This window comes from Macaca nemestrina, chromosome 14 (assembly GCF_043159975.1).
Source record: "Macaca nemestrina isolate mMacNem1 chromosome 14, mMacNem.hap1, whole genome shotgun sequence".
Classification (NCBI taxonomy): domain Eukaryota; kingdom Metazoa; phylum Chordata; class Mammalia; order Primates; family Cercopithecidae; genus Macaca; species Macaca nemestrina.
In genome coordinates, this window is record NC_092138.1 from 111378662 (window position 1) to 111397650 (window position 18989).

At 57.5% G+C, this 18989-nt stretch overlaps 1 protein-coding gene across 5 annotated transcripts in view; it reads left to right on the plus strand.

The window, feature by feature from the left end:
- Positions 1 to 18989, plus strand: part of LOC105464100 (hemicentin 2) — a 174208-nt gene that overhangs the window by 75477 nt on the left and 79742 nt on the right. For all 5 annotated transcript variants that reach the window (XM_071078434.1, XM_071078436.1, XM_071078439.1 and 2 more), the window contains 11 exons: positions 1313 to 1567; positions 2405 to 2491; positions 8733 to 8927; positions 10413 to 10543; positions 10854 to 11001; positions 11403 to 11529; positions 13413 to 13567; positions 14968 to 15246; positions 16813 to 17094; positions 17796 to 17904; positions 18137 to 18306. In XM_071078434.1, the coding sequence (XP_070934535.1) occupies positions 1313 to 1567; positions 2405 to 2491; positions 8733 to 8927; positions 10413 to 10543; positions 10854 to 11001; positions 11403 to 11529; positions 13413 to 13567; positions 14968 to 15246; positions 16813 to 17094; positions 17796 to 17904; positions 18137 to 18306 (1938 nt within the window). The remainder of the gene's footprint in view (positions 1 to 1312; positions 1568 to 2404; positions 2492 to 8732; positions 8928 to 10412; positions 10544 to 10853; positions 11002 to 11402; positions 11530 to 13412; positions 13568 to 14967; positions 15247 to 16812; positions 17095 to 17795; positions 17905 to 18136; positions 18307 to 18989) is intronic.

Genomic DNA, 18989 nt, shown 5'->3' on the forward strand with positions numbered 1-18989 from the left:
AGGGCCAGGTTCCCATGGGTGGTCTTATATCCGGGCTCCTTCTCAGAAACTGTGTAGGGAGTGGGTGCACCTCAGCTTCCCTCGAGGGTCCAGGACACTTGTCCCAGTGTCCCATGCAGTGCCTGGAGCAGGGTGGCCCTTGGACTCTGAGAATTGTCTTATGCCCAAGCAGTCTGGTCCCTCAGGGGCCTGGACCCTTGGACACTCGGACCCAGGGTTGGTGCCAGCTCCTATCCACTGAGGGAGGGGGGCGACTCTGGCCAAGTCATATAACCTTTCTGAGCCTCAGTTTCCCCCTCTGCAAAATGTGCAGACATGGATGGCATCACCTGCCGCGTAGGAAGGACAGAGTGAGATGGAGGATGAGAAAGTGACTTGAAACCACAAATGTGAAAGAACGGGTAGCCACAGCCAGGGGGAGGGAAGGACAGGGCAGCGATGATGCCCAGCTGGAGTGACTCCAGCCACAGCATGCCAGGCACCAGGCTCTGTGCTGGCTGCTTTAGTGCTGCACCTCATTTCATCCCGTGGGGCGGAAGGGGTTGTGACAAGGGGGAACTGAGGCTCTGGCTGGAACAGAGTCCCTTGACTGAACTGGGATTGGAGCCACCTCTGCACATGCTGCCTCCCAACCTTGCTTGGCCATTATGAGTCAACCCCTCTGCCCTGCCTCAGTTTCCCCACCTGTGCACTGAGCTGGATGAATCCCAAGTGGTGCTTTTTTTTTTTTTTTTTTGAGACAGAGCCTCCCTTTGTCACACAGGCTGGAGTGCAGTGGCACGATCTCAGTTCACTGTAACCTCTGCCTCCCGGGTTCAAGCAATTCTTGTGCTTCAGCCTCTAAGTAGTTGGGATCACAGGTGTGCGCCACCACACCCAGCTAATTTTTGTATTTTTAGTAGAGATGGGGTTTTGCCACGTTGGCCGGGCTGGTGTCAAATGCCTGACCTCAGGCGATCTGCCCACCTCGGCCTCCCAAAGTGCTGGGATTACATGCGTGAGCCACAGCTCCCAGGCCTGAGTGGCGGTTCTTAAGTGATGTCGGGCACGTTGGTGGGGACAGAGGGATGTACAAGCTCAGCCCTGAGGGTTGAGTCTTTCATGAGAGCGCGTGTGTTCAGGTGAAAGACCGGAACTCGCTCACTTTGGGGGAGTCCACGTGGGGTGTCCCAACGTCTTTTCCTGCCAGCCTTAGATTGTGCTCCATGACAATTTTGCTGGTTGGTGACATCTGAGATGTGGCTTGGGTCTGGGTTCTGGGACCCTCTCGCCTGAGTCCCCCCACGTTGATATCCCTCCTGTGGCCCCTCAGTCCCCCCTCAGGTGCAGCCAGGCCCTCGGGTTCTGAAGGTGCTGGTGGGAGAAGCCCTGGATCTGAACTGTGTGGCTGAGGGTAACCCAGAGCCCCAGCTGAACTGGTCCAAGGATGGCGTGGTCCTGCGGGGCCGCGGGCCTGAGGACTCTGTCCACTTCGCAGCCGTCAGAACCTCTGATGCCGGGAGGTACCGCTGTGAGGCCTCCAACAGCGCCGGGGTGGACGCCTGGGAGGTGGAGCTCAGGGTGCTGGGTGAGTCTCCCTGACCCCAGAACCTGCTTCTCCCCAGTTCTCACAGCCACAGCCTGGACTTGGGAGGTGCTCGTCTCTGTTCCGGGCTCTGTGCCTGCCCGTTCCCTTCCTTCCTGGGACAGATAGTGCCCTGGCCCTTTCTTGGACCTTAAAGCTATCCTGTGTTCAGGAGCTTTTGTCAGCCCTTGGGTATGGACCAGGTGGTCCTCAGAGCTCCCAGCAGGGGTTCCCTGTATTCCTTCCCCTTGGGCGGTGACCTGTGGGGCCCCTGAGTACCTGGATGGACAGAGGCACCTAAGGCAGTAACTGGGGAGTGGCACTGGACCCAGGGCCATCCAGACAACCATAGGCCGGTCACCTACACTCTCTGACCCCAGTTGTATGAAGCACCTGGCGCATAGAAAGTTCTGGATCAGTGGTGCTAGCAGTTTCACTATTAGGAATTTAAAACAAGCTTGGGGCTAAGTGTGGTGGCTCATGCCTGTAATCCCAGCACTTTGGGAGGCCGAGGTGGGCGGATCGCTTGAGCCCAGGAGTTTGAGACCAGTCTGGCCAACATAGTGAAACCCCATCTCTTAAAATAAATAAATAAATAAAAGCTTGGAAAGCCACTGCTGAGAGAGAACACTCATGGCCCCTTGTGTTTGAGGGCACAGCTCAGCCTCCCCAGCCTGTGGGGCTCAGCCCTGGTGGCTGCTGGACTTGCCAGGAGGCTAGGGGCTGGGATTCTGGAAGAGGACGCCCTCCCCATTGGCCCTGGGTTCCTTGGAAGCAGGGGTTGAGGGGTCCCAGGCTTTGGGCTCGAGGTATGGGTGTGGCCATGTTGCCTTCCTACAGAGCCACCACACTGGGGTGCTGATGAGACCAGCGGCCTGCTGGAGCGAGTGGCCGGAGAGAACGCCAGCCTGCCGTGCCCCGTCAGAGGTGAAGCTGCGTCTGGGGTGGGCCTGGGGAGGTGGGGTGGGCTGGCCTAGGAAGGAGTTGCCACTCACGTTCCAGTGCCCTGGGTTGTGCGTGGCAGGCGGAGCCCACAGGGCACATGCTCCTTGTCAGCAGCATGCCAGATAGTTCATCCCATTGTCAACCCTGCAGGATGGTGTTAGCATTCACTCCTTTTTATTAGGGGCAATCCAGGCCCAAAGGGGTTAAGTGACTTGCCTGAAGTCACACAGCCGGGGTGTGACTCAGAGTATGGACAAGCGTGACCCCTGCCCTGCTCCCCTATGCCCCTCAGCATCTGGGGTGTGATCTCTGGGGCTGAGGCAGCCCAGGGCCCTTGTGGGTTGGGGCTTCGTGGTCAGCCCGCCTCTCCCCATGCCCCTGACTTTCCCACGGAGGATGGATTCAGTGGTTCTGGCCAAACCAGCTTTTCTGGGCTTGTCTTTGGGGCAGGAGCACAGTGCGGGGCCGATAGCCGCCTTGGGTCAGCTGCCCGGCGCCGAACCCTGCCCTGGCCCTTCCTGGCTGTGTAACTCAGGACAGTTTCCATCTCCTTTCTGAGCCTCACTTTCCCTGTCTGTACAGTGGGGTTGTACCAGCCCTCTCTGTGCGGGGCTGCTGTGAGAACTCAATGGGACCCCATGCGTGTATGGGGCTGGCACCTTAGGAGGGCTCAGGAAATGTGCCGGATGCCTGGCTTCTGCCTTTTTGTGAACCCCACGACCCCACCCAGAAGATCCGTCCTCAGCCCCCGCCACTGCCTCAGTTGCTTCTTTCGGCGTTGGGCTCCTCCATGGCTGGGAGCGCCGCCTCCCCTCTGTGGGGCTGAGGTTCTCTGGAGGGTGCTGTCTGGTGTCTGGTAGCAAGTGGCAGATCACCAAAGCCTGGCAGGAGCCTGGGGAGCATCTCTAGTCTCGGTCGTTCATCCGTGAGCTGCAGGGCACCCAGGAATGCCCCGGAACAGTACTCAGGGAGAGGCAGGTAGGGATGGCACCCACCTAGGCAGGGGACAGGACCTGGGTGGGAGCTCTGAGAGCCCCTCGGGATCCCCACGCGCAGAGCTGCCCACCTGGCCACCTGCGCCCACTACCCCCCACCCCCAGGTCCCGGGCCCTTGACTATGGCGCCACCTTGTGTTGGTCTCTGCTAACAGCAAGCGACCGTTCTGAGCTTTTGGGAGGTGGGAGATAGTGGAAGGTGGGACCCACCCAGTCCCAGGACTCCTGCCCTGTCTGTGTCCCCTGACTGCCACATGCAGCCTTGATCAGTCAGGGGCCAGCCCTGAGCCTGTCAGCCTCACCCAAATCCCCTCTGATAGCACTGCCTCTCCCCACTGGTCCTGCCGCCTGGGCTGCCCCTGGCCTCCTTCCCGGTCAGGAGGGCCCTGTTTCACAGCCCTGTGGCCTTGGGCTCGGAGCGCTCTTAGGGCTACAGGGATGGGACTGAGCCCAGCACCCTCATGGGGACTCCCTGGGCCCTGCAGTGACACCATCTGCTTCTTCCTCGTGGCGGGGGGGGGGTGGGGTGTGAAGGCCCAGAGCCTGGACACTTACTTGGTGGTGTGTGTGTATGGTGTGTGTGGTGTGTGTAGTGTATGGTGTGTGTGGTGTGTGGTGTGTGTGGTGTGTGTGGTGTGTGTGTGGTGTGTGTGTGTGGTGTGTGTGGTGTGTGTGTGGTGTGTGTGGTGTGTGTGGTGTGTGGTGTGTGTGGTGTGTGTGTGGTGTGTGTGGTGTGTGGTGTGTGTGTGTGGTGTGTGTGGTGTGTGTGGTGTGTGTGATGTGTGTGTGGTGTGTGTGGTGTGTGGTGTGTGTGTGGTGTGTGTGGTGTGTGGTGTGTGTGTGGTGTGTGGTATGTGTGGTGTGTGTGTGGTGTGTGATGTGTGTGGTGTGTGGTGTGTGTGGTGTGTGTGGTGTGTGTGTAGTGTGTGATGTGTATGGTGTGTGTGGTGTGTGTGGTGTGTGGTATATGTGGTGTGTAGTGTGTGTGGTGTGTGGTGTGTGGTGTGTGTGGTGTGTGATGTGTGTGATGTGTGGTGTGTGGTGTGTGTGGTGTGTGTGGTGTGTGGTGTGTGTGGTGTGTGGTGTGTGGTGTGTGTGGTGTGTGTGTGGTGTGTGTGTGGTGTGTGGTGTGTGTAGTGTGTGTGTGGTGTGTGTGTGGTGTGTGGTGTGTGTGGTGTGTGTGTGGTGTGTGTGGTGTGTGTGTGGTGTGTGTGTGGTGTGTGGTGTGTGTAGTGTGTGTGTGGTGTGTGTGTGGTGTGTGGTGTGTGTGTGGTGTGTGTGTGATGTGTGTGTGGTGTGTGGTGTGTGTGTGGTGTGTGTGGTGTATGTGTGTGGTGTGTGTGATGTGTGTGGTGTGTGGTGTGTGTGGTGTGTGTGTTGTGTGTGTGGTGTGTGGTATGTGTGGTGTGTGTGTGGTGTGTATGGTGTGTGTGGTGTGTGTAGTGTATGGTGTGTGTGGTGTGTGGTGTGTGGTGTGTGTGGTGTGTGTGGTGTGTGTGTGGTGTGTGTGGTGTGTGTGTGTGGTGTGTGTGGTGTGTGTGGTGTGTGGTGTGTGTGGTGTGTGTGGTGTGTGGTGTGTGTGTGTGGTGTGTGGTGTGTGTGTGGTGTGTGGTGTGTGTGGTGTGTGTGGTGTGTGGTGTGTGTGTGGTGTGTGGTGTGTGTGTGGTGTGTGGTGTGTGTGTGGTGTGTGGTGTGTGTGGTGTGTGTGTAGTGTGTGGTGTGTGTGGTGTGTGTGTGGTGTGTTTGGTGTGTGTGTGGTGTGTGTGGTGTGTGGTGTGTGTGTGGTGTGTGTGGTGTGTGTGTGGTGTGTGGTGTGTGGTGTGTGTGTGGTGTGTGGTGTGTGTGGTGTGTGTGTGGTGTGTGTGGTGTGTGTGGTGTGTGGTGTGTGGTGTGTGTGGTGTGTGTGGTGTGTGATGTGTGTGTGGTGTGTGTGGTGTGTGTGGTGTGTGTGGTGTGTGGTGTGTGTGTGGTGTGTGTGGTGTGTGTGTGGTGTGTGTGGTGTGTGGTGTGTGTGTGGTGTGTGGTGTGTGTGGTGTGTGTGTGGTGTGTGTGGTGTGTGTGGTGTGTGGTGTGTGGTGTGTGTGTGGTGTGTGGTGTGTGTGTGGTGTGTGTGGTGTGTGGTGTGTGGTGTGTGTGGTGTGTGATGTGTGTGGTGTGTGGTGTGTGTGGTGTGTGTGGTGTGTGGTGTGTGGTGTGTGTGGTGTGTGTGTGACTCTGCACAGTGGGGAGGGGGCGATATGAGTGACTCTGGGCAGCAGCTGGTGCCCGGGATCTTCTTGTCACAGAGCTTCAGGGCTGTCCTGCACTATGGAGCACTTTAGGCTGAGACTGTCTGCGCTGAACCAAGTTCCACAGCAGAAATCCATCATCACCCCTCCCGACCAGCAGCTCGGAAGGCCTGGCCGCCGGGGTGGCGGGAAGTGTGGGGGCTTTCTGGGGAGAGCTGAGGAAGATGAGACGGGGGTGTGCGTGTGTGTGAGTGTGTGAATGTGTCGTGTATGTGGTGTGTGTGTCATGTGTGGGATGTGTGTGCATGTATGTGTTCTGTGTGTATGTGGTGTGTGGTCTATGTATATGGTGTTTGGTGTATGTTGTATGTGTGGTGTGCACCGCGCTTGTGTATAATGTGTAGTGTATGGTGTGTATGTGGTATGTGGTGTTTGGTGTCTGTAGTGTGTGTGTGGTGTGTGTATGGTGTTTGGTGTGTATGTTGTCTGTGGTGTATGTGGTGTGTAGTATGGTGTGGTTTGTATGTGGTATGTGGTGTTTGGTGTGTGCAGTGTGTGTATAGTGTTTGGTATGTATGTTGTGTGTATGTGGTGTTTGGTGTGTGTGGTGTGTGTGTGGTTTGGTATATATGTTGTGTGTGTGGTATGTATATGGTGTTTGGTGTATGTAGTATGTGATATGTGGTGTGTGTGTGTGGTTGGCTTGTATGTTGTGTGTGTGGTTTGGTGTGTGTAGTGTGTAGCATTTGGTGTATATTTTGTGTATGTTGTGTGTGGTGTGTATAGTGTTTGGTATGTGTGTGGTGTGTGCATGGTGTTTGGTGTGTATGTTGTGTGTGTGGTGTGTGTAGTGTGTATTGCATGGTGTGTATGTGGTGTGTGGTATGTATTGTGTGTGGTGTGTGGTGTGAGCATGGTATTTGGTGTGTACATTGTGTGTGGTGTATGTATGGTGGTGTGTTTAGTGTGATGTGTGATATGTATGTAGTATGTGGTGTTTGGTGTGTATGTTTGTGGTGTGTGCATGGTGTGTAGTGTGTATGTTGTGTTGTGGTATGTGTATCGTGTGTGGTGTGTGTAGTGTGTGGTGTATGTAGTGTGTAGTGTGTATGTGATGTGTGGTGTGTGCGGTGTTTGATATGTATGCTCTGTGTGTGGTGTGTGTATGTTGGTGCGTGGTGTGTATGTGGTGCGTGTGGTGTGGTGTATGTGGTGTGTGGTGTGTGTGTTGTTTGGTATGTATGTCGTGTGTGGTGTGTGTAGTGTGTGGTATATGTAGCATGTGGTGTGTATGTGGTGTGTGTGTTGTTTGGTATGTATGTCATGTGTGGTGTGTGTAGTGTGTGGTGTATGTAGTATGTGGTGTGTGGTGTGTGTGTTGTTTGGTATGTATGTCGTGTGTGGTGTGTGTACGGTGTTTGGTGTGTAGTGTGTGGTGTGTGTAGTGCTTGGTGTGTATGTTTGTGTGTGGTATGTGTGTATGGTGTTTCGTGTATGTAGTGTGGTGTGTGGTGTGTGTATCGTGTTGTGTGTGTGTGGTGTGTATCCCCACGGTGGGGAGTGGGGGTAGCAGCCGCTGGTGGTGGGACATTCTGGCCTGCATTCTGGGCAGAGGATTCCAGGGGAAAACGGGCACAGAGGGATTCAATAAGTTGCCCAAGGACACGCAGAGCGTGGGTGGACATGGAGCAGGGCCCTGGGCCCTCCCTTTCCCTCATGCCAGCAGGGAGGGTCTCTGGCACTTTTCGGTGGGCAGTCAGGGTAGGGCGGAGTGGGCAGGGCACCCTCCTGCAGAGATGATGCCAGTGTGCCTTCCACATGCCATGTCTTGCCCACCACCACGCTTACTGGTCCTTCAAAGGATGAAAGATTGAGCGGCCCACAGTGTACGTGTCTACCCCTGGGCGCCCGCTGCCAGGGGCGGGCCTTTCTGTTGATAATCACTGTTAGCTACAACAGTCCTGATGACCAGTGGTGGCAGCAGAGGCGGTTGGGAGTGATGTGCCGATCTGCAAGTGTGGGGACCCCACAGCCTCCCCTAAGTCAGCGCTGGCGGAGGTCAGGGAGCAGGTGAGAGCTACGGCCAGGAGAGCGGCAGCAGAGCGCGTGCCTAGGGCTCATGCTGCGACCTCTGGGCAGTGTGCCTCCAAGGGGTCACTTGGAGGACTGGGCTGTTAGCTTCGGCCCACACGGGATGCCCTCTGGGCAGGCCCTGTCCTTGGGGCCCGTGAGTGACAGCTCCACTCCAGCCCAGTGGGCAGCTATTTCTGGCACACCTACTGTGTACTGGGCTGCGTGCACAGACCAACATGGGGTGTGTCCTAGAGATCAAGGGACTGGGGGTGGTGGCTGGCAAAGTGACTGGCCCAGGCTCGTGGAGGGAGGAGCAGGAGCAGGCTGAGCAGAGTTGGGGCCTCCTACAGGCCCTGACCCCAGGACACAAAGCAGGGTGCTGGAGCACGGCAGGCTCGGCTCGTTTGTTGATTTAGTGCCTACTGTGTGCCAGGCACTGTGTTAGAGGCTGGCAGTCACACCAGGGAAAAAAACAAAGAACCTGGCCCTTGTGGGGTGGGGGCACAGATAAGAAGCAGCGGAGACCTGAATCATAGATGCGTCCTCCGGTCACTGGAGAGTGGAGGACAATGGCTGAAAAGCAGGGAGGGCGGGGGCTGGGGGTGCCAGTTGGGGTGCAGTTCTAAATGAGGGAACTGCATGGGGCCTTGCTCTGAAGAGAACCAGAAAACAGGCATGCAGTCCCCTGCCTTGGTCCCTCAGGCACCCCGGGAGGCCATATGGATGGACAGTGTGGGTAGGTGGCGGGTGTGGGGGCGCCCACAGCTCCGAGTGAAATGCTCCTCCCAGCCTTGGGGGGACGGAGGTGCCTGGAGTCGTCCCTGGAGGGTCAGCCCCTTTTGCACAAAAGAGACGTGTGGGGGGACAGTGCAGGTGTGGAGGGGAAGGTGTCAGGGTGTACGTACTGATGACTGTGCACCCTGCCAGGAACGCCCAAGCCGCAGGTCACATGGCGGAAGGGCCCGTCCTCGGAGCCCCTGCATGACCGACCAGGTGTGGCGGTGCTGGAAGAGGGCTCTCTATTCCTGGCCTCCGTCTCACCCACGGACAGTGGAGACTACGAGTGCCAGGCCACCAACGAGGTGGGCTCCACGTCCAGGAGAGCCAAGCTGGTGGTCTATGGTGAGCAGGGAGCCAGAGCTGGGGGCAGGAGAGGAAAGCCGCAGGGACCCAGGGACGGGCCTGTCTTCCTCCCAGGACTGTATCCGGCCAGAGGCCCACAGTGATGCTGGGGGTCTGACAGTACCACGGGGTGCCCAGGTGTGGCAGTGCCAGTTCCCCAGGGCCCAAGAGCTTCCTACACAGGAGGATCAGGTCCTGCCACCAGGTGCCAGTGACGGGGAGATCTTGAGGGGGCTGGGAGAGTGGCAGGTTGTACTGGACACCCCACTTCCCTAGAGAGACCCCCACAGAGACAGCATGGGGGAAGCACCTGGAATTCCATCAGTGTCTTTGATACTGGTCTAGAGGTGAAGATAGTTTAAGATGACCCCTTGGCTGGGCGTGATGGCTCGTGCCTGTAATCCTTGCACTTTGGGAGACTGAGGCAGGAGGATTGCTTGAGCCCAGGAGATCTAGACCAGTTTGGGAGGGACAGATCCTGTCTCTACATAAAATAAACTTTAAAAATTACTTTCGAAAATGAGCATGGAGCCGGGCGCGGTGGCTCAAGCCTGTAATCCCAGCACTTTGGGAGGCCAAGATGGGCGGATCACGAGGTCAGGAGATCGAGACCATCCTGGCTAATCCGGTGAAACTCCGTCTCTACTAAAAAATACAAAAAACTAGCCGGGCGAGGTGGCGGGCGCCTGTAGTCCCAGCTACTCGGGAGGCTGAGGCAGGAGAATGGCGTAAACCTGGGAGGCGGACATTGCAATTGCAGTGAGCTGAGATCAAGCCACTGCACTCCAGCCTGGGCGACACAGCGAGACTCCGTCTCAAAAAAAAAAGAAAATGAGCATGGATGGCAGTGCAGAGCCCCAGAGCCCACCTCCGGGTGAAAACTGTTACCATTGGCCTATTCTCACATTCTCGTCCTCAGCAGGGAGCGTGCCCACCCCCACATCCAGGGTGCTATGTGCAGAGGAAGGGGGCCCCCCTTAACACGGGCAGTGCGGGTGGGCTGGGGAGTGGTCTCTGCCGGCAGGATGAACTGACCTCGCTTGGGCAGTTCTAACAGCTCCTAATGCCACCTGCTGCTTCTCCAGGACCAGTTGCCCTGTAATGACTTGCTTAAGACATTTGTTACAAAAGCATGGCCAGGCCTCACCTTCAGAGATTCTGATTCAGGGGGACCCTCCCTGGTCACTGTGACACCAGGTTGGGTGTAGAACCAGATGGATCCAAGGGGACTCTGGCACCCTGCAAAGCTGAGTGTCAGAAAGGGTGGCACCTGGGCCTGGGCACGACTGGGGGTGTGTCGGTCCCAGGGCAAGGCTGCTGCGGCCATCTGCAGGTCCACAGGACCCTTTGTGGCTGGGCGGACGGGGACAGGCAGACCTCCTCCAACCCCAGTGATGAAGGGGAGGGAATGGCCCAGACAGGGTCCCTTTGGCTGTGGCTCTAGGGGGGCAGGGAAGCAGCTCCTTGGCTCTCCTTGCCCCCAAGTGCCCCCCAGCATCCGGGAGGACGGGCGCAAGGCCAACGTGTCGGGCATGGCCGGGCAGTCCCTGACGCTGGAGTGTGACGCGAACGGCTTTCCGGTCCCTGAGATCGTGTGGCTGAAGGACGGGCAGCTGGTGGGTGTCCCCCCCAGGGTGGGCGGGCTGTGGGTAGGATTTGGGCTGGGGACAGGCCTTCTGGATGGGCGTTCCTGCGTGTGCCACGGTGGGGCAGGGAGATGTGACAGGTGTCTTTTGTCCTGCTCTGGGCTTCAGGGCAGTGGAGGACGGTGGTCATGTGATGAAGCCTGGCAGGGGGCTGCGTGGCAGAGAGCATGGCACCGTTCTGGCCACCGGCCACCTCTCGGGCCTCAGTTTCCTCATTACTGATGCTGAGGGTGGTGGCTGGATCCCCGCTTACTGGCTCCCTCTGGCCTCTCCTACCCAGATCCCTAAGGTGGGTGGCCACCGCCTGGTGGACGGGGGCCAGTCCCTCCACTTCCCCAGGATCCAGGAGGATGATTCTGGACTCTACTCCTGCCGGGCCGAGAACCAGGCTGGGACCGCCCAGAGGGACTTCCGTCTCCTTGTGCTCAGTGAGTGAGGCCTGAGCCCTGCAACTCCCAAGTGCGTCTGACCCTGTAGCCCCAACTCTTGCAGGCACACGGGGGGAGAGGGGAGACATTGCCTGCGGAGAGCAGGGGGCACAGAGGCGCCCATGACAGACCCAACCCCCATCCTCACAGAGCTGTCAGGCTCAGGGAACAGACATTAGACAGGTGATTAGCAAAGTCATTAGTCACAAGTGCTATAAAAGGGCAGCCTGGGTGCTGAGGGCTCCAGGGCAAGCCCATCTGGCCAGGGTTCTAGGGGGCTTCCCAGGAAGGTCGGGTAGGAGAGGGCCCAGACTGGGGGTCTGCACAGACAAAGGCCCCGTGGTAGGCAGGGCTTGGAGGGTTTGAACAGTTTCCCACCCATCACCCCTTCTCACCTCCAGCCCCTCCTTCCGTGCTTGGAGCCGGGGCCGCTCAGGAGGTGCTGGGATTGGCTGGTGCAGACGTGGAGCTGCAGTGTTGGACCTCAGGGGTCCCCACGCCCCAGGTGGAGTGGACCAAGGACATGCAGTGAGTGGCTCCCACCGGAGGATGGCGTGGGGTGGTGCCTAGACTGGGCCTGCTGGATGTGGGGGTTGGGGGAGGTTGAACTCTTCTGGGGGAGCTGACAGGCATGGCATGTGCCACCCAGGGCCCAGACTGAGGGCTGTAGGGGCGCCTCCCACCCAGTGGGAGATGAGCCAGGGAGACCCCACTCTTGCCTCAGCAAGGTCTTCAGGTCTTTCATCACTTAGCCTTTCCATTTTTTTTTTTTTTTTTTTGAGACAGGGTCTTATTCAGTTGCTCAGGTTGGAGTGCAGTGAAACGATCTCAGCTCCCTGCAGCCTCAAACTCCTGGGCTTCTTGGGCTCAAGAGATCGTCCCACTTCAGCCCCCCAAATAGCTGGGACCGCAGATGTGCACTACCAACAACGGGCTAATTTTTTTAAAAATGTTTGTACAGATGGGGTCCTGCTTTGTTGTCGAGGCTGGTCTCGAACACCTGGCTTCAAGCAATCCTCCTGCCTTGGCCTCCCAAAGTGCCGGGATTACAGGCATGAGCCACTGTTGCCCAGCCTCTTTTTTTAAACTCACTTTTTCTCTAAGTAAAGTTTACATAACAGGCTGGGCACGGTGGCTCACGCCTGTAATCCCAGCACTTTGGGAGGCTAAGGTGGGCAAATCACCTGAGGTTGGGAGCCATCAGCCTGCCCAACATAGTGAAACCCTGTCTCTACTAAAAATACACACAAAAAAAATTAGCCAGGCGTGGTGGCGGGCACCTGTAATCCCAGCACTTTGGGAGGCCAAGGCGGGCAAATCACCTGAGGTTGGGAGCTATCAGCCTGCCCAACATAGCAAAACCCTGTCTCTACTAAAAATACAAAAAAAAATTAGCCAGGCGTGGTGGCGGGCACCTGTAATCCCAGCTGCTTGGGAGGCTGAGGCAAGAGAATCACTTGAACCTAGGAGGTGGAGCTTGCAGTGAGCCAAGATCAAGCCACTGCACTCCAACCTGGGCGACAGAGCGAGAACCCGTCTCAAAAAAAAAAAAAAAAAAAATCCACATAACATACAATTAGCCATTTTAAAGTGTACAGTGGGCCGGGCACGGTGGCTCACGCCTGTAATCTCAGCACTTTGGGAGGCCGAGGTGGGCAGCTCATGAGGTCAGGAGATCAAAACCATCTTGGCTAACACGGTGAAACCTCTTGTCTACTAAAAATAAAAAAAAAAAATTATCCGGGTGTGGTGGCGGGCGCCTATAGTCCCAGCTACTTGGGAGGCTGAGGCAGGAGAATGGCTTGAACCCAGGAGGCAGAGGGTGCAGTGAGCCGAGGTCGCACCACTGCACTCCAGCCTGGACAACAGAGCAAGACTCAGTCTCAAGAAGAAAAAAAAAAGGTGTGCAGTGTAGTGGCATTTAGTACATTTGCAGCATTGGACAACTTTCACTTCTATTTAGTTCCTGACATTCCATCACCCCAAAAGGACTCCCCGGATCCATCAGCAGCCAGTCACTGTCCCCCTCTCCCCAGCGCCTGGCAACCACAGCCTGCTTTCCTGCTCTATGGATTTGCCTGTTCAGGGCACTTCACGTCACTGGCATCATACATAGAGCGTGTGGCCTTTTGTGTCTGGCTTCCTCCACTCGGCATGTTTTCCAGGTTCATCCATATTGTGGAGAGTGTCAGAGTTGCCTTCATTTTTGTGGCTGAATAATGCTCTGTGGCATGGACGGACCACACGTTGTTGATCTGTTCCTCCCTTACTGGGCCTTTGCGTTGCTCCCACCTCTTGATGCTAATGAATGGCCCAGCCTCGATTTTCACAAGCCACACACTCCCTGCGTGCAGCCTGCCCCCATCAGCGCCTCGGCCTTACCGGCACTTTTCCCTTGCCCGTCTCTCCAGGCCTGTCCTTCCGGGAGGCCCTCACCTGCAGGTCCAGGAGGATGGCCAGGTTCTCAGGATCACCAGCAGTCACGTGGGGGATGAGGGACGATACCAGTGTGTGGCCTTCAGCCCAGCTGGTCAGCAGGCCAGGGACTTCCAGCTCCGAGTTCATGGTGAGCCCCAACGCCTTCCGGGACCCCGCCACAGGCTACATGGGAAGCTTCCTGCCCGGTTGCCTGCTGCCTTGGAGGGAGGGTAAGGGCTGAAATGGGGGACCTGGTAAGTGATCCCTGAGTCCAAGAAAGCCGGGGTCGGGGTGAGCATCAGGGTCAGGGGATAGGGTATCTGGCCTAGCATTATCCAAACCCGTGGTTTCCATCCCAGCTCTAAAAATGTACTACCTTTTTTCGTTGTTTGTTTGAGATGGATTCTCTCTCGGTTGCCCACACTGGAGTGCAGTGGCACCATCTCGGCTCACTGCAACCTCCACCTCCCAGGTTCGAGCGATTTTCCTGCCTCAGCCTCCCGAGTAGCTGGGATTACAGGCACCTGCCACCACACGCAGCTCATTTTTGTGTTTTTAGTACAGATGGGGTTTCACCATGTTGGCCAGGCTGGTCTCAAACTTCTGACCTCAAGTGATCCTCCCGCCTCGGCCTCCCAAAGTGTTGGGATTACAGGCGTGAGCCACTGTGCCTGGCCCAAATTTACTACTTCTGAACCTCTTGGAATGATGATTTCTTTTACTTTTCTTTAAATGAGTCACACTTCCTTACACTGAAACACATTTATTTAAATATCACTTACTCTTATAAAGGATATTTAATATTGAAACGGTGAGCAGAAAACCAGTGCCGCTTGGCTGAGGAAGCTGAAAAAACAAACACACCCCATAAAGCAATGTTGTAAATCCTCGAGGTGTGGACTCCACAGAGGGTACCCAGCCTGCCTCTGCACTCTCTGTGCTAAAAAGCAGAGACTAGACAGTGCTAGAAAGTTCAGGGACATGCATAGTAGCACCAAATGCAGCCTTTCCTTGCTGTAACCAGGATAGAAGAAGATTTGGGAGGGGTGTAGCCGTTTCATTCTGAGATGCGGTTATTTCATGCTGTGCCCGTGTGCCCCGTAGAATCGTCCTGGGTAGCGGTGGTGGTGGGTGACCAGCCCCGTGCGAAGTCCTCATCTAGTCCAGCCCCTCATTTCACAGATGGGGAGACTGAGACCCAGAGAGGGGAAGTGGCTTACCCCTGGTATTCCAGTGAGTTAGAGGCAGAGCGGGGCCCGGAATCCAAGCCTGTGGCCCCGCCCCCACCTCCTGCACCTTCCACACCAGCATGTCCCCATGCTGGCCTCTGCCATCTGTCCCCAGACCCCGCCCTCCTTGTCCCCCATGCCTTCTCTGCCCCCGCAGTGGAAGCCTGTGGTGTCTCCTTGTCCCCCATGCCTTCTCTGCCCCCGCAATGGAAGCCTGTGGTGTGTCTTGTGGTCCAAAGGCATGAGTCTGCTGACCTGGAGGAGATGCCAGTGGTCTCAGGGGCTGCCTGTGACCAGCCCCTACCACTTTCCTTCTCAGCGCCCCCCACTATCTGGGGCTCCAATGAGACAGGTGAGGTGGCTGTCATGGAGGGCCACCTGGTGCAGCTTCTGTGTGAGGCCCGAGGAGTGCCCACCCCAAACATCACCTGGTTCAAGGACGGGGCCCTGCTCCCCCCCAGCACCGAGGTGGTCTACACTAGGGGCGGTCGGCAGTTGCAGCTGGGGAGGGCCCAGAGCTCAGATGCCGGCGTCTACACCTGCAAGGCCAGCAATGCTGTGGGGGCCGCAGAGAAGGCCACCAGGCTGGACGTTTATGGTGAGCAGCCAGGGGCCACGGCAGCTGGCGTGGGCAGTGGGAGGGACTCAGTCATGGTGGCCCCTGCCTGTCTCCAAAGGAAGGTGAGGTGGCCACTTGGAGTGGTCAGAGGCGAAAGGATAATGGGACCAAATCATTATCTAGGGAGAAGGGTCCTCCCAGCTCATGCAACTTCCCTCATACACGTAAGAAAACTGAGGCCAGGAGTGGAAAGGCCCATCTGGGAGGTCATGGTGGAGCTAAGTGCAGAATCCAGGTCTCCCCTCATGGTGTGGGCCTTTTCACTGAACCATGCCCAGACCCCCGTGACCACCACAATAATTAACTGCCCTTCGTTAGTCACTTCTGTAAGCTAGACCAGAGGGGCACTTTGCAGCATCAGCTCAATTGATCAGCTGGCAAAGGGACTTGAGGTCTCGTGTCCCCAGTTACAGATGGTCACGGTGAAGCCCTGGAGCGGAGAGGTTTCTCCAGGTTCACACCACTAGGAGGTGGTGGGACCTGGTCCATACGTGGGCAGATCTGACTCCAGACCTCATGCTGGGAACCTCAGCATCAGCTCAGCCCTGAGGGGCTTGGCTCTGGGGACCTTCGAAGGAGAACTCAGAGGAAAGGGTGTCGGTGGCTCTGGATGGGTCTGAGCAGGCCCCGGTGAAGTGTGAGAGGGCAGTGTGCAAGCTGATAGGGGTCAGCCCTACCCCGTGGGCAGTCAGTTCGGGAGCTCTGGCTTCCAAAGATGCAAAGGGCTTGGGTGTCGGAGCCTCAGGGACCCCAGAGGGCAGTTGAGCTGCATGGGCTCCATGGCAGCCTCTGAAGATGGCCCTGCTGCTAGTTCAGGGACTCTTATTTTGGGACCTGAGGTCCCCCAGGAAATGAAATAGAAAATGTGTATGTCTATGCTTTTATTACATTTTCAAAGGGTCTTACGCCCAAATAAGGTTAAGAAGCATTTCCCAGGCCACGGTTGCCCCTTGTCCCCTGGTATTGGCTTCATCAGCTCAGCAACTTTAGAGGCTCCTTGAGGGTAAGAGATAAATTTCCCCTCTGGCATGGCCACCATGGGCTCCAAGCATAGTTAACGTCTGGTCCCCTTGGCCATCGCTGGCTAAGTTAGGAGTCCCCCAAGCCAAGCTATCTGGGCTCAGGTCTGCCCCAGTCTTTTGCCTCCTGAGACCAGGGAGGGAGGGGACTTCTAGGAGCAGAGCTCTGTCCCGGCCCTGAGGGTCTCATTTGAGTCCAGCAGGTACTGGACCTGCCATGTGTAGACATTGGGCATGCAAGTAGGCCAGCCCTGGTCCCACTCCTGCTGGGCTTGCCAGGGTAGCAGCAGGGATGGAGAGGCAACAGTCCACACCCAGGAGTGGGGTGGTGCACCCAGGGGCTGAGGAGGGTGAGAACGCTGCCCCGGGGTCTGAGCAGGGGGTTTGGCCAGTGGAGGTGAGGGAAGGAAGTGTTTCACATGGAGTGGGGTCGCTGAGGGGCTTCAGCGGGCCTGTTGGGCTGAGATGAGAGCAGGCTGGTGTCCGGCTGCGGTCCCCAAGCCACCACCCCCTGCCTCTTTTCCAGTCCCACCCACCATCGAGGGCGCCGGTGGAAGACCATACGTGGTGAAGGCTGTGGCTGGGAGGCCCGTGGCGCTGGAGTGCTTGGCCAGAGGCCACCCGCCCCCGACCCTCTCCTGGCACCACGAGGGGCTGCCCGTGGCAGAGAGCAACGAGTCTCAGCTGGAGACAGGAGGCAGCGTGCTAAGGCTGGAGAGCCCGGGGGAGGCATCCACAGGCCTGTACAGCTGTGTGGCCAGCAGCCCTGCCGGGGAAGCCGTGCTGCAGTACTCCGTGGAGGTGCAGGGTGAGCCCAGCCCACTCCACTCAGAGCTGCCTGGGCTGTGGACCTCTGCCCAGACCTGCTTCGTGCTTGTCCTGAGAGAGCTCCTGAAGTGGAGGGAGGGTGGGGAGAAGTAACCAGTGTCCCTTCATTGCATGACACAGATGAGGACACTGAGGCCTGGGCTGAGGGGCCGGCAGGGCTAGGAGTGGGCAGGGTGGAGCCCCAGGATCAAGGGTCCCTGACCGTGCCCAGGACCCTGGGCCGGGTCACCCAGGACGGAGAACCTCGTTCTGCCTTCTGCCAATGGAGGGGCCCTTCACGGAGACTTTCCTAAGGCCAGCTTGTGGGTGTGGTCCCAGCAGGGCAGGTAGGGCCTTCACCTGCTCTTCCGTCCATTGCTGAAGCATCTCAGGTACTAGTGCTGTGCTGGCCCCGTGTAGCACTGGAAATGAAGCTGGGAACAAGGCCACCCGGACTCCTGAGCCCTCAGTCTGCCGGGGAGGCAGATGTTAAATAATCAGGCCCAAGCCTTTAGGGAGCCCAGGGTGTCCCCTCACCCTCCTTGGGTGGCCCTGGAAGGCCTCCTGGGGAAGGGGCCGCTGACAGGGAGACCTGAGGGTGAGGTGAGGCTGGGCCTCGCTCCGAAGGCACTGGCGACTTGGGAGGGTTTGCGGCCAGTGGCTGCTCAGCTACAAACACCCAGGAGTGTGTTCTGCCTGCAGTGCCCCCACAGCTCCTGGTGGCTGAAGGCTTGGGACAGGTGACCACCATCGTGGGACAGCCCCTGGAACTTCCCTGCCAGGCCTCAGGCTCCCCGGCACCCACTATCCAGTGAGTCTGGGGTGGTGGAGGCCAGGGCTGGGGGTGGACAGAGAGCGTGTGCTTTGCAGGTTGTGGGGAAAGTGGACAGGAGAGAGGTTCCCTGTTCCCAGGACTGGGAAAGAGGCCTGGAGCTGCAGCTGATGAGAGCAGGTGGGAGGAGCTTCTGGGCTTCCCACTTGTCCTGCCTGGCCTGGCCTTCCCTGGCCTCAGGTTGACCCGCCCTCCTCCCTACTCACCTTAGGTGGCTGCAGAATGGTCGCCCAGCTGAGGAGCTGGCCGGGGTGCAGGTGGCCTCACAGGGGACCACACTGCACATTGACCATGTGGAGCTGGACCACTCAGGCCTCTTCGCCTGCCAGGCCACCAATGAGGCGGGCACTGCCGGGGCCGAGGTGGAGGTGTCTGTGCATGGTGAGTGGGCACCTGGGGTTCTGGGACTGTGGGCAGCCTGAGATGTCAGAGGTGGGTGGAGCCAGAGGACTGTAACAGGCCTGGAATGACATGGGGCTGGTCTTCTCTGGATGACATTTCTGGGCTGGACTTTCCAGTTGCCCACAGAGACGCAAGTGTGAGAGGCTGGCTGGGCCACTTACCACACTTATCCTCTGTTCTGTCTAGCCCCTAGGCCTCACTTCTCTCCCCAGCTTCCTCTTTCTCCATCTGCTCTCTTCATGCTAACCACGCTGAACTTCACTTAGTTCTTTTAATACATCAACCCTCTTTCTCTCACCTTCAAGTCTACGTATGCTGTTCCTTCTGCCTGGAACATTCTCCCTCCTCTTTGCTTGCCTAGCTCCTTATCTTTCAGGCATATCCTGAAATACTCTTCCTCCAGGAAGACTTCCTTGATTCTACCATGTTTCTCATCTGCACTACCCAACCTCTCAATGCCTTAGCCCTCCACCCACTACATTGGGATTGCTTATTTGGTTGTCCATCTCCACTGTCCACCTCTGTGAGCTTTGAGAGGGCAGCATGGTAGCTGCCTTTCCCTGCTGTGTCCAGGGGTCAAGTATAGTTCTGGCCACAGAGTAGATGCTCAGCACACATAAGGATGCATGGATAGATCAGTGGGTGGCTGGGTGGGTGGGTGG